At 44.2% G+C, this 26,643-nt stretch overlaps 1 protein-coding gene across 1 annotated transcript in view; it reads right to left on the reverse strand.

Annotated features, from left to right (window-relative positions):
* LOC112246690 (inaD-like protein) overlaps nt 1–26,643 on the reverse strand; it is a 150,305-nt gene that overhangs the window by 72,532 nt on the left and 51,130 nt on the right. Inside the window, exon 8 of the mRNA XM_042323686.1 lies at nt 8,412–8,608. Coding sequence (XP_042179620.1) covers nt 8,412–8,608 — 197 coding nt within the window. The remainder of the gene's footprint in view (nt 1–8,411; nt 8,609–26,643) is intronic.

Consider the following 26,643-nt stretch of genomic DNA (forward strand, 5'->3'; position numbering starts at 1 on the left):
GGTTGATAGCGGGGTGAACAGGTAGTGGTTGATGTCCTTGATGATATTTTTGGCCTTCCTGTGACATCGAGCGCTGTTGCGCCTTCTCCACCACACTGTCTGTGTGGGTGGACCATTTCAGATCATCAGTGATGTGTGCGCCAAGGAACTTGAAGCTTTCCACCTTCTCCACTGCAGTTTCATCAATGTGGATAGGGGCGTGCTCCCTCTGATTTTTCCATGTCTATGATCAGCTCCTTTGTTTCGTTGACGTTGAGGGAGAGGTTATTTTCCTGGCACCACTCCACCAGGGCCCTGTAGGAGGAGGTCATTGTTGGTTATCAGGCCTACTATGGTTCTGTCGTCTGAAAATTATTGAGTTAGAGATGTGTGTGACCACGCACTCATGGGTGAACAGGGAATACAGGAGAGGACTGAGTACTCTCACTTGTGGGGCCCCTATGTTGAGGATCGGCGAAGTGGAGGTGTTGTTCCCTACCTTCACCACCTGGGGGGTGGCCCGTCAGGAAGTCCAGGACCCAGTTGCACAGGGCGGGGTTCAGACCCAGGGCCTCGAGCTTAATGATGAGCTGGGAGGGTACTATGGTGTTGAATACTGAGCTATAGTCAATGAACAGAATTCTTGTCCAGGTGGGATAGGGCAGTGGGCAGTGTGATGGCTATTGCATCGTCCGTGGATCTGTTGGGACGATATGCGAATTGAAGTGGGTCTAGAGGGTCAGGTAAGGTGGAGGTGATATTGTCCTTAACCAGCCTTTCAAAGCACTTCATGATGGCAGAAGTGAGTGCTACGGGGAGATAGTCATTTAGTTCAGTTACCTTAGCTTTCTTGGTTACAGGAACAATGGTGGACATCTTAAAGCGAGTGAGGACAGCAGACTGGGACAGGGAGTGTCCATAATCACTCCAGCCATGCTCTCAAGATGCTGAAATAAAGAAATAATATTTCTCCACTCCTGCCCCTGAATCAAAATGTATATTTGGTGTATAATTTGACTTAAAGAAATGCTTAATTCTGCAGGACTTCATTCTAAATCAGGCTATGTGAGAGGGTATACAGTCAGTGTCCAGATTTTAGTTAGGCTATATTGCTATGGAGGCCTGCCTCAGTAACAGAGAGGGAAACACTGCTCTTACTCTGGACTTCGAAGTTCATACAAAGTTGCTTGAATAAAGAAGTTGAACGATCGCGAAGGAAGGAGAAACTGGAGTAAGGGGAACGGATAAGGATAAGAAAAGACAAGACTATTTTGACGTTGTCATGGTGAAAATCTAAAGACTCGACACTCGCGTTGTGTTTTGTGGCCAAACATTGTGATAGAGGTTTTCCTGGAATCTGTGTCTCTCTGAGAACAGCAGAGGTGGGAAGAGGAAAGACCTTCGCACACCTACTTCCGTTGCCTGCTGCTTGGATCCTACTGGCGATCTGTTCATCGTCTGCCCTGGCCTGTCTCTCCCTGTCTGGTACAGGTACGCCCCCAATGGCTATAAGTCGTTATATATTACATTTTTTTCATTTTGCTATTTGCCTCCTGCATGCTTTGTTGACTACAAACGTTCTTTACCCAACCGCGGGACATACTATGTTTGTTCCCACACTCGGGACTCTGACTCTCTATTGGTTACACAGACTTTTAGCCTCCCATCCTATTCTAACCACCTCTCGCCGGCTTTGTATTCATGTTACCTGATGAAATTGCTGTGCAATATGATCTTGTTGCCATCTGATGCACATTCAGATGTCATGAATCAGCACTGCAGAGCTCTCCTTGTCCTATGCCATGCCGTGACTGTATTACTGTTGATGATATCTGGAAATGTGTATGTATACCCTGGCCCATCTACTGTTGATGATATCTGGAAATGTGTATGTATACCCTGGCCCATCTACTGTTGATGATATCTGGAAATGTGCATGTATACCCTGGCCCATCTACTGTTGATGATATCTGGAAATGTGTATGTATACCCTGGCCCATCTACTGTTGATGATATCTGGAAATGTGCATGTATACCCTGGCCCATCTACTGTTGATGATATCTGGAAATGTGCATGTATACCCTGGCCCATCTACTGTTGATGATATCTGGAAATGTGCATGTATACCCTGGCCCATCTACTGTTGATGATATCTGGAAATGTGTATGTATACCCTGGCCCATCTACTGTTGATGATATCTGGAAATGTGCATGTATACCCTGGCCCATCTACTGTTGATGATATCTGGAAATGTGCATGTACACCCTGGCCCATCTACTGTTAATGATATCTGGAAATGTGCATGTATACCCTGGCCCATCTACTGTTGATGATATCTGGAAATGTGCATGATGATATCTGGAAATGTGTATGTATACCCTGGCCCATCTACTGTTGATGATATCTGGAAATGTGTATGTATACCCTGGCCCATCTACTGTTGATGATATCTGGAAATGTGTATGTATACCCTGGCCCATCTACTGTTGATGATATCTGGAAATGTGCATGTATACCCTGGCCCATCTACTGTTGATGATATCTGGAAATGTGTATGTATACCCTGGCCCATCTACTGTTGATGATATCTGGAAATGTGCATGTATACCCTGGCCCATCTACTGTTGATGATATCTGGAAATGTGCATGTATACCCTGGGCCATCTACTGTTGATGATATCTGGAAATGTGCATGTATACCCTGGCCCATCTACTGTTGATGATATCTGGAAATGTGCATGTACACCCTGGCCCATCTACTGTTAATGATATCTGGAAATGTGCATGTATACCCTGGCCCATCTACTGTTGATGATATCTGGAAATGTGCATGTATACCCTGGCCCATCTACTGTTGATGATATCTGGAAATGTGCATGTACACCCTGGCCCATCTACTGTTGCTAGCCCCAAAACTGACTTGTGCTCTGATATCTACTTCACTGATTTCTGCTCTCGTAAAAGCCTCGGTTTTCTGCACATTAACACTAGAAGCTTATTGCCTAAAATGGATCAATTGAAAGTGTGGGTTCACAGCTCCAATCCAGATGTGTTGGTCATTACTGAGACGTGGTTAAGGAAGAGTGATTTGAATACTGATGTTAACCTTCCTGGTTATCACCTTTTTCGGCAAGACAGATCATCCAAATGTGTGTGTGTGTGTGGGGGGAGGGGGGCTATCTTCACCAAGGATCACCTTCAGTTCTCGGTTGTCTCCACTAAGTCTGTCCCCAAACAATTTGATTTGCTGGTTTTAAGTATTAAACTTTCAAATGGCTCTTTGTCGTGGCTGGGTGACTGTTGCTGGGTGACTGTTGCTGGGTGACTGTTGCTGGGTGCTATCGTTCTCCATCAGCACTGGCGTGTACCCTATCTGCCCTAAGCTCTCTCCTGGCCCCTTACACTAAATTTGAATTTGTCCTGCTAGGTGACCTAAACTGGGACATGCTTAAACCACCTGATTTAGTCCTAAAGCAATGGGACTCCCTAAATATTTCTCAGATTATTACCAATCTCACAAGGTATGACTCCAAACACCCAGGAAAGGCTACTCTCCTCGATGTTATCCTCACAAATAATCCTGATAGGTATCAGTCTGGTGTTTCCTGTAATGACCTTAGTGATCACAGTTTTACAGCCTGTGTTCATAATGGCTGCTCAGTGAAATTACCTGTCCTAACTTGTCATAGACGCTTGCTAAAAAACTTTAATGAGCAAGCCTTCCTTCATGAACTAGCCTCTGTAAAATGGTATAGAATCAGCTTTATCCCCTCTATTGGACCTTATTTTTTGATATGTTCAGTGGTATTGTTAAACACTCCCCTATAAATAAAATGAGAATTAAAAACAGGTTCAGCCCCTGGTTCAAACGTTATCTTGAAATTACTCCTCCTCAAGAAATGCATTTGGCGATAGGCTCGGCACACGCACGCATACTCGGGCTGACTGGCTCTCATTGAGGTAAATGAGAAATAAGTGCACTCAGGCTACCAGAAGGCCAAAGCGAGTTACTTTAAGGAGCAGTTCCCTCCTCTGTGGATCTAACCCCAAGAAGTTCGGGAAAACAGTTAAAGACCTGGAGAATAAACCCTCCTCCTCACAGCTGCCCATGTCCCTTAATGTTGATTACTGACAAGAAGCACATGGCTGAGCTCATTAATCACCACTTCATTAAGTCAGGATTCTTATTTGACTCAGCCATTCCTCCTTTACCATCCAACATTTCCTCATCTCCCACCCTTTCTAATGTGACTATCCACGATGCTTCTCCCTCTTTTTCCCCTGCAACCGCTACACAGTTTCTCCCTGCAGGCAGTTACTCAGTCGAAGGTTTTAAAGGAGCTCTTGAAACTGGGTCAGATGGTTTAGACCCTTTCTTCTTTAAGGTTGCTGCCCCTATCATCGCCAAGCCTATCTCCGACCTTTTTAACCTGTCTCTCCTGTCTCTCTCATCCTTTATTTAAAGGGGGAGATCAAGCAGATCCTAACGGTTATGGGCCTATTTCTATTTTGCCTTGTTTATCAAAAGTGTTGGAAAAACTTGTCAATAATCAACTGACTGGCTTTCTTGATGTCTATAATATTCTCTCTGTTATGCAATCTAGTTTCCGCTCAGGTTATGGTGGTGTCACTGCAACCTTAAAGGTCCTCAATGATGTCACCACTGCCCTTGATTCTAAGCAATGTTGTGCTGATATTTTTATTGACATGGCCAAAGCTTTTGATACGGTAGACCATTCCATTCTTGTGTCTCTGAGGGCTCTTTGGCCTGGTTTACTAACTACCTCTCTCAAAGAGTGCAGTGTATAAAGTCAGAACATCTGCTGTCTCAGCCACTGCCTGTCACCAAGGGAGTACCCCAAGGCTCGATCCTGGGACGCACTCTCTTCTCAATTTACACCAACAACATAGCTCAGGCAGTAGGACTCTCTCTCATCTATTTATATGCAGATACAGTCTTATACTCAGCTGGCCCCCCCATGGATTTTGTGTTAAATGCTCCACAACAAAGCTTTCTTAGAGTCCAACAAACATTCTCTACCCTTAACCTTGTTCTGAACACCTCCAAAACAAAGGTCATGTGGTTTGGTAAGAAGAATGCCCCTGTCCCCACAGGTGTGATTACTACCTCTGAGGGTTTAGAGCTTGAGGTAGTCACCTCATACAAGTACTTGAGAGTATGGCTAGATGGTGCACTGTCCTTCTCTCAGCACAGTCAAAGCTGCAGGCTAAAGTTAAATCTAGATTTGGTTTCCTCTATTGTAATCGCTCCTCTTTCACCACAGCTGCCAAACGAACCCTGATTCAGATGACCATCCTACCCATGCTAGATTACCGACACATAATTTATAGATGGGCATGTAAGGGTCTCGAACGGCTAGATGTTCTTTAGCATTGAACCCCTCTGTGTGTGTCCCCCATTTAAGATCTGCCCATCTTTCATGGAAGGATCATATTAGATGACCCTCGAAGGCAGCTGTCAATCAAAAGAATGAGATTCAAATCTTCTGATCAAACAACCCCTGTGCATGTACGCTGTATGTATGTGTGTGTGTGTGTGTGTGTGTGTGTATGTGTGTGTTTGTGTAAGGTGCTGCAACACCTTGTAAAAAGCCACTCTTCCACCCAATCCATTGCACAGTGATTCCCCCATCCAACTCACATCATTTATGCATCACCCAATCGTCCAATCAGCAGAGGTACAGTATATACAGGTCTTTATTTGTTTCAGTCCACCCCTTCCTCTCTTCTCTCTTTCTTTGTATTTCTGCCCAGCATATTGTTCCAACTCCTGTTTTGCATCAAAACCTGCAGCTGTCACACAGTGAACATGAAAGGGCAAGAGAACGAGAGATAGAGTGCCTTCAGAAAGTATTCATACTCTGACTTATTCCAACATTTGTTGTGTTACCGCCTGAATTTAAAATGTATTAAATATTTTTTTCCCTCACAATACCCCATAATAACAAAATGAATCCATGTTTTTAGAAATGTATTGAAAATGAAACACAGAAATATCTAATTTACATACGTTTTCACTCCAGAGTCAATACTCTGTAGAAGCAACTTTGGCAGCGATTACAGCTGTGATTCTTTCTGGGTAAGTCTCTAAGAGCTTTCCACACCTGGATTGTAGCTCCCGAGTGGCGCAGCGTTCTAAGTCACTGCATCTCAGTGCAAGAGGTGTCACTACAGACCCTGGTTTGAATCCAGGCTGTATCACATCCGGTCGTGATTGGGAGTTCCATAGGGCGGCGCACAATTGGCCCAGTGTCGTCCGGGTTTGGCCAGGGTAGGCCGTCATTGTAAATAAGAATTTGTTCTTAACTGACTTGTCTCGTTAAATAAAGGTTAAATAAAAAATAAAATTGCGCAACATTTGCCCATTATCCTTATCAAAATTCTCAACTTAACTGAGCGAACAGTATAGTCTAACTTATTGGCACTAGCGCAGAGCATCTGCCTTTTTCCCAGTGAGTGAGCATATTCACTCTTTATTATCGTTGGATCCGTGTGAATTTCCTCTTCCAGGCTAGATGGACATCATTTTGTGTTTGTGTCTCCCCTTCTCCTAGGCCTATTATGTGGATTAGACAACATTGTTTTTATTGATCAGTTTGTCAGTGTCAGCAGAGTAGGCTACCATGTCATTTTTATAGTATTAAAAAAGACTGCTAATCTCTCCAGTCATATAAAGTGCAGTAGAATTGCATGAAATGCGTTCATAAAAGGGAATATGTTTTCTGTACAGAGAAACGTATCTGATATAGCCTATAACCTAGGCCTAATCTATGCCACTACGCACTCAGCCATACATTGAAAGGTCTTTCTTGCCTAAATGATGACTATCCAATCTTCATCACATTATGAATAGTAGGCTATCTTACATAAGTCTGCAAATGTGATGTTATGAATGGAATGCTTTATGATAAAATACACATTTTTATGGTGGAAATTAGCACCTCCAAACTGGAAACTCACGCCCCGCCTATGAGTACATTTCCCTTGACCTGCCATTTTGAAGCCGCCGTCTTGTGACTGTTGAATTTGTATAGCGCCTCACAATCATTACAGCCTACATAACATAGCCGGCACTGCTATCATCCTCTGCTATTCACCAAATCTTTCCCAAACATTAGACTACTGTTCTGGCCCTCCTTCTATTTATTTTCAACTCTCCATTTCACTTTTTCCAAAAGTATTTGTCAGTTGGCGTGTATTTGTCAGTTGGCGTGTATTTGTCAGTTGGCTGTATTTGTCAGTTGGCGTGTATTTGTCAGTTGGCGTGCATTTGTCAGTTGGCGTGTATTTGTCAGTTGGCGTGTATTTGTAAGTTGGTGTGCATTTGTCAGCTGGTGTGTATTTGTCAGTTGGCGTGCATTTGTCAGTTGGCGTGTATTTGTCAGTTGGTGTGCATTTGTCAGTTGGTGTGCATTTGTCAGTTGGTGTGCATTTGTCAGTTGGTGTGCATTTGTCAGTTGGTGTGTATTTGTCAGTTGGTGTGTATTTGTCAGTTGGTGTGTATTTGTCAGCTTTGTATTTGTCAGTGGCGTGTATTTGTCAGTTGGTGTGTATTTGTCAGTTGGCGTGTATTTGTCAGTTGGTGTGTATTTGTTGGCGTGTATTTGTCAGTTGGTGTGTATTTGTCAGTTGTATTTGTGCATTTGCCAGTTGGTATTTGTGCATTTGTCAGTTATTTGTGTGCATTTGTCAGTCAGCTGGCGTGTATTTGTGTGGCGTGTATTTGTCAGCTGGCGTGTATTTGTCAGCTGGTGTGTATTTGTCAGTAGGCGTATTTGTAATTGTCAGTAGGCGTGTATTTGTCAGTTGGTGTGTATTTGTCAGTTGGCGTGTATTTGTCAGCTGGCGTGTATTTGTCAGTTGGCGTGTATTTGTCAGTGGCGTGTATTTGTCAGCTGGCGTGTATTTGTCAGCTGGCGTGTATTTGTCAGTTAGCTGGCGTGTATTTGTCAGCTGGCGTGTATTTGTCAGCTGGCGTGTATTTGTCAGCTGGCGTGTATTTGCTGGCGTGTATTTGTCAGCTGGCGTGTATTTGTCAGCTGGCGTGTATTTGTCAGTTGGTCAGCTGGTGTGTATTTGTGTATTTGTCAGCTGGCGTGTATTTGTCAGTTGGCGTGTATTTATTCAGCATTTGTTAGCTGCGTGTATTTGACATGCTACAGTTAGGCCCTAAAGCTGAGGCTACACACTAACACCAGATACAGAGAACAAAATATAAACCTCACTGTATCCTATAGATATCAACTGCACAGTAATTAGACATTCATGGGTTTTTAATGCATCGTTTTCTCTTTATTCAACCCACCCACACTTCATCCACACAATATTTCATGACCCAAAAGCTGCCTGCGGGTTATGAGTTGACCCACACATCACTAGTGTGTGTGTTTAGGTGTGGCACCCCCTCACCTCCAGCAGCTCGTCCCCTATGCGGATGCGTCCGTCCTTGGCGGCGGGGCCCCCGGGGCTGATGCCTACCACGAAGATGCTGAGGCAGGAGCGGTCCTTGTTTCCAGCCAGGCTCAGACCCAGGCCCTGGCGTTCCCTGTCCAGCTCCACACACAGCAGCTCCCCGCACAGCTCCCCGTAACGCAACCTGATCAGCTCTGGGGGGACAGGAGCAAAAGAGAGGTGTTAGTTCTAATGCTCTATGTTTCAGTGTTGAAGAGAGTAACATGTGAAAGAGAACAGTGCCAACCATACATCTAGTTTTACACACGCACTAGAAAAGTTCTTAAAGGCAATCACCCTGACTGAATACTGGACATAGACACATGAAGGCGGCACACACACACACACACAAGTTTCTTATTTTTCTTTCCTGTGATGAATCTATTTGATATGTCCAGTCGGTGGAATACCCTGGTCTGTTCCAGTAAACATGAGGGCAATTATTACAATATCTCCCTGACTGAGGAGGCCCTGGGATCCCTCCAATACACAGAACAGGTTAATCTCTGCTCTCTAGCTAACGTCTAATCTCTGCTTTCTAGTTTTATAATGCTAGCTAGTTCTGCTATGCAATAATCCCTATAATTGCAGTATTCAAGTCACAGTGGATGTACCATGCCATCTATTTAACACAATGTCATCTTCAATCCATTCTGGGGTACCCCAGGGCTGTGTCTGAGTCCTGCTGTAGTTCTGATAGAGCTACACAGGTGTCAGGTTACAGTAGGGCTGGGCTGTATACCGTATTTGACTTTATACCAGTATTGATGCACGGACCGGTTTGGGTTTTTACTTTACCTTCTATAATGGTATTTGAATGTTTGGTTTATTAAATGTGGTAAGCCCTGTGTAACGTCCATTTTTATAATTTGCTCCGCTACTTGAGTCATCTCTCTCCGCTCTCTCTCTGCCTATCCATGCCGCTTTCCACACAGACCTAGCCTTGCCCCCTTTCACACATGGAGCGCATTTGTTGTTGCTTGACGAGGAGACACTTGCGTCGATGCCTACGATGCCGTTTCCACTTCACATCTTTATATAAATCCACAAGCGTTCTATAACGACACTATTAGTTGGTGTTTCTTACATCTGCAAACAGCTAGTTTGTCCTTTCTTAGCAAATTGTGGCTAAAACCTGTTAGCCACTAATGCTAATAACAAGTTAGCTGGTTAGCTAATAAATGTACTGAGTCAGAGCAAATGTACCTGGCTATACAGCCTGATTATTCCAGTGATGGTGAGGACTAAATCAGCTAGTTGTTTGTGCAACAGTATTTTCTAAACCAAAGAGGATTAGGCAAAGCATGAATATGTTAGCTACATGAAGAAGCTATGAGAAAACATTTAATGTAGCCAAAGATTATAGGGTCCCCTAGGAAACACTGACCAACACTTTGGTTTCTATACTGTCACAATAACTCCTCTCTGGCATTTTCATTCTTGCCATGTCAAACACTGTATTCAAAGTGCCCACTAATATATTCTAACTATAGAATTATAATAATCATTCTATTTCCATGATTCCAACAGTTCACCAAAGCGTTTTTTTGTTTTAAGACAAATCACAATTGCAACATTTGGTTAAAAATAAGGCCTAGATATTTTGCCAATATCGTGCAGCCATACGTGGCCTGGCTGACCACATGCCTCTCTTATCTGTCCTCTCTCTCTTATCTGTCCTCTCTCTCTTATTTGTACTCCCTCTCTTATTTGTCCTCCCTCTCTTATTTGTCCTCCCTCTCTTTATCTGTCCTCCCTCTCTTTATCTGTCCTCCCTCTCTTTATCTGTCCTCCCTCTCTTTATCTGTCCTCCCTCTCTTTATTTGTCCTCCCTCTCTTTATCTGTCCTCCCTCTCTTATTTGTCCTCCCTCTCTTTATCTGTCCTCCCTCTCTTTATCTGTCCTCCCTCTCTTTATCTGTCCTCCCTCTCTTTATCTGTCCTCCCTCTCTTTATCTGTCCTCCCTCTCTTTATTTGTCCTCCCTCTCTTTATCTGTCCTCCCTCTCTTTATCTGTCCTCCCTCTCTTTATCTGTCCTCCCTCTCTTATTTGTCCTCCCTTTATCTGTCCTCCCTCTCTTTATTTGTCCTCCCTCTCTTATCTGTCCTCCCTCTCTTATCTGTCCTCCCTCTCTTATCTGTCCTCCCTCTCTTATCTGTCCTCCCTCTCTTATCTGTCCTCCCTCTCTATCTTTGCTCTTCACCTCTCTGTCCACAGCTAAAGGTCTGGGTAGAGCGGAGGTCCAGACTTAAACTCCTCTGTGTGTGTCCCCCATTTAAGATCTGCCCATCTTTCATGAAAGGATCATATTAGATGACCCTCAAAGGCAGATGCCAATCAAAAGAATGAGATTCAAATCTTCTGATCACACAACCCCTGTGCATGTACGCTGTGTGTGTGTGTATGTGTGTGTTTGTGTAAGGTGCTGCAACACCTTGTAAAAAGCCACTCTTCCACCCAATCCATTGCACAGTGATTCCCCCATCCAACTCACATCATTTATGCATCACCCAATCGTCCAATCAGCAGAGGTACAGTATATACAGGTCTTTATTTGTTTCAGTCCACCCCTTCCTCTCTTCTCTCTTTCTTTGTATTTCTGCCCAGCATATTGTTCCAACTCCTGTTTTGCATCAAAACCTGCAGCTGTCACACAGTGAACATGAAAGGGCAAGAGAACGAGAGATAGAGTGCCTTCAGAAAGTATTCATACTCTGACTTATTCCAACATTTGTTGTGTTACAGCCTGAATTTAAAATTTATTAAATATTTTTTTCCCTCACAATACCCCATAATAACAAAATGAATCCATGTTTTTAGAAATGTATTGAAAATGAAACACAGAAATATCTAATTTACATACGTTTTCACTCCCGAGTCAATACTCTGTAGAAGCAACTTTGGCAGCGATTACAGCTGTGATTCTTTCTGGGTAAGTCTCTAAGAGCTTTCCACACCTGGATTGTAGCTCCCGAGTGGCGCAGCGTTCTAAGTCACTGCATCTCAGTGCAAGAGGCGTCACTACAGACCCTGGTTTGAATCCAGGCTGTATCACATCCGGTCGTGATTGGGAGTTCCATAGGGCGGTGCACAATTGACCCAGTGTCGTCCGGGTTTGGCCAGGGTAGGCCGTCATTGTAAATAAGAATTTGTTCTTAACTGATGAACTGATAAAGGTAAAAAAATTTAAAAAATTGTGCAACATTTGCCCATTATTCTTTACAAAATTCTTAAACTTCTGTCAAATTGGATGTTGATCATTGCTAGACAACCATTTTCTTGTCTTGCTGTAGATTTTCAAGTAGATTTACATTGAACAAAAATATCAACACAACATGCAACAATTTCTAAGATTGAATTGAGTTACATACAGTTCATTATAAGAAAATCAGTCAAATGAAATAACTACATTAGGCCCTGATCTACGGCTTTCACATGACAGGGAATACAGATATGCATCAGTTGGTCACAGATACATAAATTCAGAAAACCAGTCAGTATCTGACCACCATTTGACTCACGCAGCGCGACATATCTCCTTTGTATAGAGTTCAGGCTGTTGATTTTGTCCTGTAGAAAGTTGTCCCACTCCTCTTCAATGGCTGTGCGAAGTTGCTGGATATTGGAAGGGAACTGGATCACGCTGTTGTACACGTTGATCCAGAGCATCCCAAACATGCTCAATGGGTAACATGTCTGGTAAGAATGGAGGTCATGGAAGAACTGGGACATGTTCAGCTTACAGGAATCATGTACAGATCCTTGTGACATGGGGCCGTGCATTATTATGCTGAAACATGAAGTGAAGGCGGCAGATGAATGGTACGACAATGGGCCTTACGATCTCGTCACAGTATCTCTGTGCATTCAAATTGCCATCAATAAAATGCAATTGTGTTAGTTATCCGTAGCTTATGCCTGCCCATACCATAACCCTAATGCCACCATGGTGCACTCTGTTCACAACAGCAAACCGCTCGCCCATACAACACCATACATGTGATACAGTTGAAACCGTGATTCATCCGTGAGGAGCACACTCCTCCAGCGTGCCAGCGGCCATCGAAGGTGAGCATTTGTCCACTGAAGTTGGTAACGACACCGAACTGCAGTAAGGTCAAGATGCTGGTGAGGAGGACAAAGATGAGCACGTACAATGCATTTGGAAAGTATTGAGACCCCTTCCCTTTTTCCACATTTTGTTATGTTACAGCCTTATTATAGAATGGATTTCATTAAAAAAAAAAATCAATCTACACACAACGAACCATAATGACAAAGCGAAAACAAGCCTTTAGAAAAATGCATTGAAAATAAAAACAGAGATAGCTTACTTACATAAATATTCAGACCCTTTGCTATGAGACTCAAAATTGAGCTCAGGTGCATCCTGTTTCCATTGATCATCATTACAATGTTTCTACAAATGGATTGGAGTCCACCTGTGGGACATTCAATTGATTGGACATGTTTTCGAAAGGCACACACCTGTCTATATCAGGTCCCACAGTTGAAAGTGCATGTCAGAGCAAAAACCAAGGCTTGAGGTCGAAGGAATTGTCCGTAGAGCTCCGAGACAGGATTGTGTCGAGCGCAAAACTGTGGAAGGGTACCAAAAAATGTCTGCAGCATTAAAGGTCCCCCAAGAACACAGTGGCCTCCATCATTCTTCAATGAAAGAAGTTTGGAACCACCTAGACTCTTCCTAGAGCTGTCCACCAGGCCAAACTGAGCAATCGGGGGAGAAGGTGACCAAGAACCCGATGGTCACTCTGACAAAGCTCCAGAGTTCCTCTGTGGAGAGGGAGAACCTTCCAGAAGGACCACCATCTCTGCAGCACTCCACCAAATCAGGCCTTTATGGTAGAGTGGCCAGATGTAAAAGGCACATGACAGTCAAAAGGCACCTAAAGGACTCTCAAACCGTGAGAAACAAGATTCTCTGATGGAACCAAGATTGATGGAACCAAGATTTTACTCTTTGGCTTGAATGCCAAGCGTCATGTATGGAGGAAACCTGGCACCATCCCTACGGTGAAGCATGGTGACGGCAGCATCATGCTGTGGGAATGTTTGTCAGCGGCAGGGACTGGGAGAATAGTCAGGATCGAGGGAAAGATTAACTGAGCAAAGTACAGAGATCCTTGATGAAAACCTGCTCAAGAGCGCTCATGACTTCAGACTGGGGGCAAATGTTCACCTTCAAACAAGACAACGTCCCTAAGCACACAGCCAAGACAATGCAGGAGTGGCTTCTGGACAAGTCTCTGAATGCCCTTGAGTGGCCCATCCAGAGCCCGGACTTCAACTCGATCGAAGAGACCTGAAAATAGCTATGCAGCAAAGCTCCCCATCCAACCTGACAGAGCTTGAGAAGATGTGCAGAGAGGAATGGGAGCTTGTAGCGTCATACCCAAGAAGACTCAAGACTGTTATCGCTGCCAAAGGTGCTTCAACAAAGTAAAGGGTCTGAATTCTTATGTAAATGTGATAATTCTATTTTTGTTTTTGTATACATTTACAAACGTTTCTAAAAACCTGTTTTTGCTTTGTCATAATGGGGTTGTGTGTGTAGATTGATGAGGGAAAACAATTAGGAATTAGAAGAAAGTCAAGGGGTCTGAATACTTTCTGAATGCAGGATCAGCCCTGGTGTTGACTCATGTAGATAAGCTTTCCTGAGACGGTTACTGACCATTTGTGCAGAACTTCTTTGGTTGTTCAATCCCACAGTTTCATCAGTTGTCCGGATGGCTGGTCTCAGATGATCCCCCAAGTGAAGAAGCCGGATGTGGAGATCCTGGGCTGGTTACACGTGGTCTGCGGTTGTGAGGCCGGTTGGACGTACTGCCAAATTCTCTAAAATGATGTTGGAGGAGCCTTATGGTAGAGAAATTAACGTTCAATTCTCTGGCAAAAGCTCTGGTGGACATTCCTGCAGTCAGCATGCCAATTGCACGCTCCCTCAAAACTTGAGACATCTGTGGCATTGTGTTGTGTGACAAAACTGCACATTTTAGAGTGGCCTTTTATTGTCCCCAGCAAAAGGTGCGCCTTTGTAATGATCATGCTGTTTAATCCGCTTCTTGATATGCCACACCTCTCAGGTGGATGGATTATCTTGGTAAAGGAGAAATGCTCATTAACTTCTTATGGCTGGGGGGCAGTATTGAGTAGCTTGGATGAATAAGTTGCCCAAACTAAACGGCCTGCTCAATAACACATATGGAATCATGTAGTAACCAAAAAAGTGTTCAACAAATGAAAATACATTTTATATTTGAGATTCTTCAAAGTAGCCACCCTTTGTTTTGACAGCTTTTCACACTCTTGGCATTCTCTCAACCAGCTTCCAACAGTCTTGAAGGAGTTCCAACATATTCTGAACGCTTGTTGGCTGCTTTTCCTTCACTCTGCGGTCCAACTCATCCCAAACCATCTCAATTGGGTTGAGGACAATTTAATCCATTTTAAATTCAGGCTGTAAGAACAAGTGGTGTGAATACTTTCTTTAGGCACTTAGAGAAGGAGGGGGAGAGAGAGAGGAAGGTGAGAGAACAGAGATAGAAAATAAAAACATTGAGGGCTATTTTTTTTACAGTGGTGAGAGAGGGGAAAAGAGAGAGAACGAGAGGGAGGGAAAGAGAGAGAAAGAAAAGAGGGAGGGAGAGAGAAACAGAGAGAGCGAGGGAGAAGGCTTTCATTCCTGTCACGCTATAAGTAAAAGTCCCAAGAGGTTCATAAATTCCAACTGAAAAAAAAGGAGGGGGAGAGAAACACTCCATGAGAGTAAAGGAGGCCAGAAACAGAGGGAACGAGGGAAAAGAGGAAGAGAGAGAGACTTGAGGTAGTACGTATGGATGGGTTGAGAAAACAAAAAAGTAGGATGAGAGAACAGGAGAAAAGAGGCAGGGAAGGAGGGAAAAGAGGGAGAGACTGTTATAGTAAATGTGGAGAAAAGTAGGAAGAGGGGAAAAGAGATCAAGGGTGGTGAGTTGGGAGGGAGAAAGACAGAGGAACTAAAGGGAAAGAAAGAGGTAGAAGAAAGTGGATGAGTTGAGAAAGGGGAGACCGGAAAGAAGGCAGGCAGAGAAATGTTGACAGATAGAGGGATGAAGAGAGAGGGGGACAGTGAAAAAGGGAAGATTGTGAAAATAGAGGTGTAAAGTGCAGAGAACTGGTCCGAAACGTCTTTCTTCTTAATCACCATTTGATATTTGAGTCATGATGGCAGCAGAGGCTTTAATCTCAGTCAGCTGTTTGATTTTGGGGATCGACATCTGCATTGAGTAGAAAACAGTGGCACAAAGAGCAAAAGGTCAAAGGTGGATTGTTATTTTAGTGTTGACATGTCTTGTTGACATTCTGAGTATGAAGCAGGCCTAGAATCAAATTTAGGTAAAATCCAAATTCTTTCAAATTGGTTAATTGACATTTAATTTAGTTTTGATAAGAATACCAACCGTGAACTCTTTGTGACCTTGAGCCACGCATGCACACACGCAAACGCACACAGTTAAGGAGCACTATCGGAACAGTGTGGGCGGCAGGACAGCTGCTGCTAGCTTAATTAGTGATCACTCTCATCTCAGAAGGGCCGGTGTGTGTGAGTGAGAATGTCTGTGTGTGTCACGATCATGGAAATGAGCAGACCAAGGTGCAGCGTGAGTATAGTTCCACATATTTATTTAAGTGAAACTAATAAAACAACATAACAAAACTTAACTTGAGGAAGTAGTGCCCAAACACACTAACGAACACTCAATATCCCACAAAACACAGTTGGGGAAATAGCTACCTAAATATGATCCCCAATCAGAGGCAACGATAAACAGCTGCCTCTACTTGGGAACCACATTAGCACCAACATAGAAATATATATACTAGATCACCCCCTAGTCACACCCTGACCTACTACACCATAGAGAACCAAGGGCTCTTGACTGGGCACCGGTGCAGAGGAAGGCTCCGGCCTTGGGGCGGAACTGAACGCAGTGCCTGGACTGGGCATCGGTGCAAAGGAGGGCTCCGGCCATGGAGCTGGGTTGGACGCCGTGCCTGGACTGGTGACCGGCGCAGAGGAAGGCTCCGGCCTTGGGGCGGAACTGAACGCAGTGCCTGGACTGGGCACCCGCGCAAAGGAGGGCTCCGGCCATGGAGCTGGACTGGACGCCTTGCCTGGAAGCTCCGGACCGGGGACCGTCGCCGGAAGCTCCGGACCGTTGACCCTCGGCGGAGGCTCCGCACCGTCGCCGGAAGCTCCGGACCGGGGACCGTCGGCGGAAGCTCTGGACCGAGGGCTCTCTATGGTCAGGGCGTGACAGTGTGTGTCTCTCAGTGTGTGTGTCAGTGTGTGTGTGTCAGTGTGTGCCTACCTCTGGTGAAAAGTAATGCATTACACATGTCAGATATACAGTTGAAGTCGAAAGTTTACATCCTTATGTTGGAGTCATTTAAGCTCGTTTTTCAACAACTCCACAAATTTCTTGTTAACAAACTATAGTTTTGGCAAGTCGGTTAGCGCGGGTGCCTTTGCGCGGGTGACTACTTTGTGCATGACATGAGTAATTTTCCCAACAATTATTTACAGACAGATTATTTAACTTATAATTCACTGTATCACAATTCCAGTGGGTCAGAAGTTTACGTACACTAAGTTGACCCTGCCTTTATTTTATTTATTTGATTTCATCTTTATTTAACCAGGTAGGCAAGTTGAGAACAAGTTCTCATTTACAATTGCGACCTGGCAAACAGCTTGGAAAATTCCAGAAGATGATGTCATGGCTTTAGAAGCTTCTGATAGGCTAATTGGCATAATTTGAGTCAATTGGAGGTGTACCTGTGGATGTATTTCAAGGCCTACCTTCAAACTCAGTGCCTCTTTGCTTGACATCATGGGAAAATCTAAAGAAATCAGTCAAGGCCTCAGAAAAAAAATTGTAGACCTCAACATGTCTGGTTCATCCTTGGGAGCAATTTCCAAATGCCTGAAGGTACCACGTTCATCTATACAAACAATAGTACACAAGTACAAACACCATGGGGCCACGCAGCCGGCATACCGCTCAGGAAGGAGACGTGTTCTGTCTCCTAGAGATGAACGTACTTTGGTACGAAAAGTGCAAATCAATCGCAGAACAACAGCAAAGGACCTTGTGAAGATGCTGGAGGAAACAGGTAAAACGAGCCCTACATTGACATAACATCTCAAGAGCATACTAAAAAGTTGTGGCAAAATGGCTTAAGGACAACAAAGTCAGGGTATTGGAATGGCCATCACAAAGCCCTGACCTCAATCCTATAGAAAATGTGTGGGCAGAACTGAAAAAGTGTGTGCGAGCAAGGAGGCCTACAAACCTGACTCAGTTACACCAGCTCTGTCAGGAGGAATGGACCAAAATTCACAAAACTTGTTGTGGGAAGCTTGTGGAAGGCTCCCCGAAACGTTTGACGCAAGTTAAACAATTTAAAGGCAATGCTACCAAATACTAATTGAGTGTATGTAAACTTCTGACCCACTGGGAATGTGATGAAAGAAATAAAAGCTGACAAATAATTATCTATGATTATTCTGATATTTCACATTATTAAAATAAAGTGGTGATCCTAATTGACCTAAAACAGGGAATATTTACTAGGATTAAATGTCAGGAATTGTGAAAAACTGAGTTTAAATGTATTTAGCTGAGGTGTATGTAAACGTCTGACTTCAACTGTACATTTGTTAAAGGCATAATCTGTAACTTTAGTTTCCAGTCAGAAGTACAGCCCCTGTAGTCTGGCCCCAGCTCTGTTCGTGACCTTACAGTTTACAAGAAAGGCATTTCACTATACTTGTGCACGTGACATTGAAACTTGTTTGCGGTCATTATCAAGTCATGACAATGAGTGGCAGGGAGTTGGCATGATAGCGCCAACAGTCGGACACTACAGCCCCTTGCACTTGTTTGTAAATAGAACTGCAAGTGCCAATGAGTTATATGAAGTAACCTCCCCCGAAACCAAAGATGACACACAGACAAAGTAGGGGGTGTATAACACATGGAGCGTTGCTCAGCCTCTAGAGTGTTGACACTGTCACACACTGATGCCTCAATTACTGAAGAACACATACGCACACACAGGTGCGCACAAAGACGCACTCACACACACACACACACACACACACACACACACACACACACACACACACACACACACAGAGAAAATCCAAACAAACCCAATCCAGTGAACTCATGACAAAACACCTCATGTCCATAAATTGATAAATTGTAGATGTCCCCTGGTGTTTAATGTTTGTTGATTCACTGTCTTCTTGCTGGAAGGGAGAACGCACAATACAAATGTAAAAAACACATAACTGCCATCTCTCTACAATAAGCATCCACTTCCCTGGACACCTACAGTAGGGAGTCAGTGACCCAGAATGCGAGTTAGTTTAGCATACTGAAGCTGTACTGATCAGAATGGTTGGATGCAAAACAATGGCAGAAGTGGGACTCTGACCTTTCTCTGAACAAAAGACATGGTTTCTATGGATAATAGGTGTGGCATCAGAATATAGGACAGCCACTGTCCCCCTTTCCATCCCTCTCTCTCCACAGAGTTAAAGATCATAGATATTTTTTATTAGTGACATGAGGAACAAATACACAGTGAATAACAAAGAAAATAAGGGGTAAAAATAACATGGCTATATACAGGGAGTACCAGGTAATAACATGGCTATATACAGGGAGTACCAGGTAATAACATGGCTATATACAGGGAGTACCAGGTAATAACATGGCTATATACAGGGAGTACCAGGTAATAACATGGCTATATACAGGGAGTACCAGGTAATAACATGGCTATATACAGGAGTACCAGGTAATAACATGGCTATATACAGGAGTACCAGGTAATAACATGGCTATATACAGGGAGTACCAGGTAATAACATGGCTATATACAGGAAGTACCAGGTAATAACATGGCTATATACAGGGAGTACCAGGTAATAACATGGCTATATACAGGGAGTACCAGGTAATAACATGGCTATATACAGGGAGTACCAGGTAATAACATGGCTATATACAGGAAGTACCAGGTAATAACATGGCCATATACAGGGAGTACCAGGTAATAACATGGCCATATACAGGGAGTACCAGGTAATAACATGGCTATATACAGGGAGTACCAGGTAATAACATGGTTATATACAGGAAGTACCAGGTAATAACATGGCTACATACCGGGAGTACCAGGTAATAACATGGCCACATACAGGGAGTACCAGGTAATAACATGGCTATATACAGGGAGTACCAGTTTCTACCATGGCTACATACAGGGAGTACCAGGTAATAACATGGCTATATACAGGGAGTACCAGGTAATAACATGGCTATATACAGGCAGTACCAGTTTATAACATGGTTATATACAGGAAGTACCAGGTAATAACATGGCTATATACAGGGAGTACCAGGTAATAACATGGCTATATACAGGAAGTACCAGGTAATAACATGGCTACATACCGGGAGTACCAGGTAATAACATGGCCACATACAGGGAGTACCAGGTAATAACATGGCTATATACAGGGAGTACCAGGTAATAACATGGCTATATACAGGGAGTACCAGGTAATAACATGGCTATATACAGGGAGTACCAGGTAATAACATGGCTATATACAGGAAGTACCAGGTAATAACATGGCTACATACCGGGAGTACCAGGTAATAACATGGCCACATACAGGGAGTACCAGGTAATAACATGGCTATATACAGGGAGTACCAGTTTCTATCATGGCTACATACAGGGAGTACCAGGTAATAACATGGCTATATACAGGGAGTACCAGGTAATAACATGGCTATATACAGGCAGTACCAGTTTATAACATGGTTATATACAGGAAGTACCAGGTAATAACATGGCTATATACAGGGAGTACCAGGTAATAACATGGCTATATACAGGGAGTACCAGGTAATACCATGGCTATATACAGGAAGTACCAGGTAATAACATGGCTACATACCGGGAGTACCAGGTAATAACATGGCTATATACAGGGAGTACCAGGTAATACCATGGCTATATACAGGAAGTACCAGGTAATAACATGGCTACATACCGGGAGTACCAGTTTATACCATGGCTACATACAGGGAGTACCAGGTAATAACATGGCTACATACAGGGAGTACCAGTACTGAGTGCAGGGGTACGAGATAATTAAGTTTGCTATGTACATTTAGGTAGGGGTAAAGTGACTTGGCAACAGGACAGATAAGACTGAGCTGTTGCAGCAGAGTACGTGGTGAGTGTGAAAGTGTGTGTGTGATGGGGTGTGATGGGGTGTCAGTTAGGGATGTTAACCGTTAACAGGTTACCCGTGGAAAATAGCTTTGACAGTAGAATTCACAAGAATTAAACTGGTGCGTTGTTTTAATTCCAGTCCAGTGAAAACTCCCGAGTGGTGCAGCAGTCTAAGGTACCGCATCTCAGTGCTAGAGGTGTCACTACAGGCCCTGGTTCGATTCCAGGCTGTATCACAACCGGCCGTGATTGGGAGTCCCATAGGGTGGCGCACAATTGACCCAGGTGTTGTCCAGGTTAGGGGTTCTGACCAGCTGGCCGGTGTGTTTACGGACATATTCAATCAATCCCTATACCAGTCTGCTGTTCCCACATGCTTCAAGAGGGCCACCATTGTTCCTGTTCCCAAGAAAGCTAAGGTAACTGAGCTAAACGACTACCGCCCCGTAGCACTCACATCCGTCATCATGAAGTGCTTTGAGAGACTAGTCAAGGACCATATCACCTCCACCCTACCTGACACCCTTGACCCACTCCAATTTGCTTGCCGCCCAAATAGGTCCACAGACGATGCAATCTCAACCACACTGCACACTGCCCTAACCCATCTGGACAAGAGGAATACCTATGTGAGAATGCTGTTCATCGACTACAGCTCGGCATTCAACACCATAGTACCCTCCAAGCTCGTCATCAAGCTTGAGACCCTGGGTCTCGACCCCGCCCTGTGCAACTGGGTACTGGACTTCCTGACGGGCCGCCCCCAGGTGGTGAGGGTAGGCAACAACATCTCCTCCCCGCTGATCCTCAACACTGGGGCCCCACAAGGGTGCGTTCTGAGCCCTCTCCTGTACTCCCTGTTCACCCACGACTGCGTGGCCATGCACGCCTCCAACTCAATCATCAAGTTTGCGGACGACACAACAGTGGTAGGCTTGATTACCAACAACAACGAGACGGCCTACAGGGAGGAGGTGAGGGCCCTCGGAGTGTGGTGTCAGGAAAATAACCTCACACTCAACGTCAACAAAACTAAGGAGATGATTGTGGACTTCAGGAAACAGCAGAGGGAACACCCCCATCCACATCGATGGAACAGTAGTGGAGAGGGTAGCAAGTTTTAAGTTCCTCGGCATACACATCACAGACAAACTGAATTGGTCCACTCACACAGACAGCATCGTGAGGAAGGCGCAGCAGCGCCTCTTCAACCTCAGGAGGCTGAAGAAATTCGGCTTGTCACCAAAAGCACTCACAAACTTCTACAGATGCACAATCGAGAGCATCCTGGCGGGCTGTATCACCGCCTGGTATGGCAACTGCACCGCCCTCAACCGTAAGGCTCTCCAGAGGGTAGTGAGGTCTGCACAACGCATCACCGGGGGCAAACTACCTGCCCTCCAGGACACCTACACCACCCGATGCTACAGGAAGGCCATAAAGATCATCAAGGACATCAACCACCCGAGCCACTGCCTGTTCACCCCGCTGTCATCCAGAAGGCGAGGTCAGTACAGGTGCATCAAAGCTGGGACCGAGAGACTGAAAAACAGCTTCTATCTCAAGGCCATCAGACTGTTAAACAGCCACCACTAACATTGAGTGGCTACTGCCAACACACTGTCAATGACACTGACTCTACTCCAGCCACTTTAATCATGGGAATTGATGGGAAATGATGTAAATATATCACTAGCCACTTTAAACAATGCTACCTTATATAATGTTACTTACCCTACATTGTTCATCTCATATGCATACGTTGATACTGTTCTCTATATCATCGACTGCATCCTTATGTAATACATGTATCACTAGCCACTTTAACTATGCCACTTGGTTTACATACTTATCTCATATGTATATACTGTATTCGATATCATCTACTGTATCTTGCCTATGCTGCTCTGTACCATCACTCATTCATATATCCTTATGTACATATTCTTTATCCCCTTACACTGTGTATAGTAGTTTTTTTGGAATTGTTAGTTAGATTACTTGCTCGTTATTACTGCATTGTCGGAACTAGAAGCACAAGCATTTCGCTACACTCGCATTAACATCTGCTAACCATGTGTATGTGACAAATAAAATTTGATTTGATTTGATTTGGCCAGGGGTAGGCCGTCATTATAAATAAGAATTTGTTCTTAACTGACTTGCCTAGTTAAGTAAAGGTTAAAAAAACAAACAAAAAAAGATAATCCCTACAAAAAATCATTGAAGGTGACAGTGGGAAAAGCTTCTTCCATTACTAACCCATCGGGGCTTTAGAACAAGCAGGATGCACAAACTGTCCACATCAGACTAATATTAGCATCTCTCTCTTCAAATATATACAAGCCTGTTGATTATTGACTAGGTCTGCATCCCAAATCCTGGGCTCTGGTCAAAGGTCCACTGTATAGTGAATAGGGTGCCATTTGGGATGTAGCCTAGGAAAAGCCTGTCTATCAGTCCAGGCAACACAGCCATTCTACTGGGGGGGAGTGATTGCATTATGTTAAGGGAAGGTGAGAATCCATTTTGTGTTGCACATGGAAACAGGGCTGCTAAATCAGGACAGACTCACAGTTGTAGTTTGTGATAACTCAGCATTTGTGAGTGGAATTGGATTTCGTCGAGTTATAAGGACAATCTGATTAGCTGGACATGCACGCAAGCAAACACTTAAAACACCCACAACACCAGATCGACGCACACGCGCACACACACACACACACACACACACACACACACACACACACACACACACACACACACACGTTTCCCCTAGACATTAAATATTACATTTGGTGTTGGCGGAAGTGGATGAACACACAAACATTGCTCAACTCACATACACACAGACTGGATGTGTCCTCTCCTGCAGTGTGTCCCTCCAAACACACACACACACACACACACACACACACCAGTTCCAACTGTTGACTACAAAGCTTCTATCCCCTAAAATAAATTCCCATTCAGAAACCATGCTGGCTATGGCTACATTATTATGATAGCTAGCAGGGTGTCTAATTAGGAATAGGCTACCTGGAGCGGGATGTAGCTCTGTGTGCTATATTAGCGTAGCATCATATTAATGCGGGAGGAAAGGGAGCACATCTCACTATGAAAGCTCATTAAAACATGACAGCCAACTCTGCATGGCTACAGCCCCTTATTAAGTAGCAGAAATGTTTCTGCCCATAACAAAGTCTCTCCTCTCTATGTGGGGAATAGAGTTCACTGTGTAGATTCCTCACAGTACATTGTGGAAATCTTTGCTAGTCTCTTATGAATTACGTGTTCCTTTTTTCTGTACTTTTGACATTGTTCACATCAGAGTCTGATTGTTGCAGGTGCGTGGGAATAATTTGATGATATCTTAAGAGAAAATTAAAACCTGCACACTGATCTTGCCAGTATCTCCTTTTCAGCCGGTATCTCCCTTTCAGCCGGTATCTCCTTTTCAGCCGGTATCTCCTTTTCAGCCGGTATCCCCTTTTCAGCCGGTATCCCCTTTTCAGCCGGTATCCCCTTTTCAGCCGGTATTTCCTTTTCAGCCGGTATCCCCTTTTCAACCGGTATCCCCTTTTCAGCCGGTATCCCCTTTTCAGCCGGTATCCCCTTTTCAGCCGGTATCCCCTTTTCAGCCGGTAGCTCCTTTTCAGCCGGTATCTCCTTTTCAACCGGTATCTCCTTTTCAACCGGTATCTCCTTTTCAACCGGTATCCCCTTTTCAGCCGGTATCTCCTTTTCAACCGTATCTCCTTTTCAACCGGTATCTCCTTTTCAACCGGTATCCCCTTTTCAACCGGTATCCCCTTTTCAACCGGTATCCCCTTTTCAACCGGTATCTCCTTTTCAACCGGTATCTCCTTTTCAGCCAGTATCTCCTTTTCAACCGGTATCTCCTTTTCAGCAGTGTGCCGGGTTTCCTTTGCTTGTGATGTTGCATATTACTGGAATAAAAATGTGTAACCTCAGAACGAGTCTACAATATGACGCGAGTTGAGAAACACTGGTCTTAATGACCAAGACATTCTACGCCCCCATTAGCATAGCCCACAGTAGACGAGACGGATGCCCTCTCAGGGAACTCCCAGTGAACAGTGCAGTTAAACTTGAAGAAGCAGAGTAGCATGCTGCGGTGTGGTCCTCACTGTCCTCCATTGTAGCTCCATCCAGTACCATCCAGCTCCAACAGAGACGAGTAAATGCTACTTTCTATTCAGAGCTTTCCCTAAAGCATCACGGCTGCTTTCTAGGAACTGATGCTTAAGTTAAGAGAGGGCTACGCATGGTGAAAGTAAATTAAGCTCTCTGGTAAAGCACAACTAGACAGTTTTCCAGGGATTTTGCGTGACAATTAGCGGGAATCATCTGAAGTCATTCCCAGACACTTCTGACCAATTACTGAATACAGTAATCATTCTGCTTATCTAACAGGGAGACATGTAGACGCAGAGAGAGGAAGACTGCAGGTACTGCAGGATTTTGTTCCAACTAGGCACCACACACCCAACCAACTGAGCTAATTGGCTTCATCCAAGATTAATATGTGCGTGTGAGTGTCTCTCTCTGTGTGTGTGTTTGTGCGTGTGTCCATGCTTCCTCCAAGACGATGAATTTGTATGTGTCTCCATGCTCCCTCTAAGATGAATGAGTGGTGGTGCAGCACCAACATGGGGAAGACAAGTCCACCATGCCCAGTGAGCAGCAGCACACTGCTATCATCATTTACCACATAAACCTTCCCATGAGAGTACTGATTTACATTCACCAGGGCACACAGGTGTAGGGGACTCAACGACAGGGGGAGGGCAGGGGCAGACAAACACACAGAGAGAGAGAGAGGCAGGCACACAGAGATAAGCTGGCACACACATACACACACACAGATAAGCTGACACGTATTGTACAAAGACACAAGCACACAGATGAGCTGGCACGTACAGTACACAGACACACACACAAGGGTGGAGCGCACAAAGAGGCTGCCATGCACACACATACATTGTCCCACATAAACACAAAGCTAGACTGTTTCTCCTATCAGAGTCAGACATCTACCTTCTCCTTTTAAAACACTGATCGAGAGAACTTCCATGTCATTGCATTCACTTGGGATGTAATTGGAAGAATTCACAAGTGGCTGCCTCTGCTCTGACCCTCATTGGTTAGAATTAATTGTAGACAGGGATAATAGGAAAATATATTACAAACAAATGGGGGATTGGAAATGATATAGACAATTACATTGGGAGAAGACACAGTCTATCTGCAATATTAAAGCTGATCCACCCCGTAAAAAATAAAGGATATAAAAATATATATATTAGACATGGATAAACTAAATGATCTCTACCATATACACACACACACACGCACGCACACACACACACACACACCAGAAGATTGTGTATGTACTGTATGTGTGAGAGAGATAATTGCCTGGTTTAGCTGAGGTGAAACACCACAGTTAGGACAAGTGTTTATCTGAGAGTTCCTCCACTCCTCAACACCTGTTTCTACAGAATGGTCCTTGCACAGGGAGAGGAGTAGCAGATAGAGAGGGAGGAAGAAATGGAGAGCGAGAGAGAGGGAGAGAAAGGGGGAGGAATAGAGGGAGAGAGAGGGAATAGATCAAATGAGAGGAAAAAAAGAGATGGACATAAAAGGAGAGTAAAACATATGAATAGAGGGACAGAGATAAAAGGCTGCCGACGTCTCATCAGAGCAGTCTGAAGTGGACAGAGACTCTACATTCGTGTGGGTGATTTGCATGATTTTTCTGAGTGTTTGCATTGGCGACAAAGTGGGCTCAGTGTCTCCATATTGCAGTCTACACACACGTCAACCCACTGGCCCCTCG

Source organism: Oncorhynchus tshawytscha, linkage group LG06 (assembly GCF_018296145.1).
Source record: "Oncorhynchus tshawytscha isolate Ot180627B linkage group LG06, Otsh_v2.0, whole genome shotgun sequence".
In the NCBI taxonomy this organism is placed as follows: Eukaryota; Metazoa; Chordata; class Actinopteri; order Salmoniformes; family Salmonidae; genus Oncorhynchus; species Oncorhynchus tshawytscha.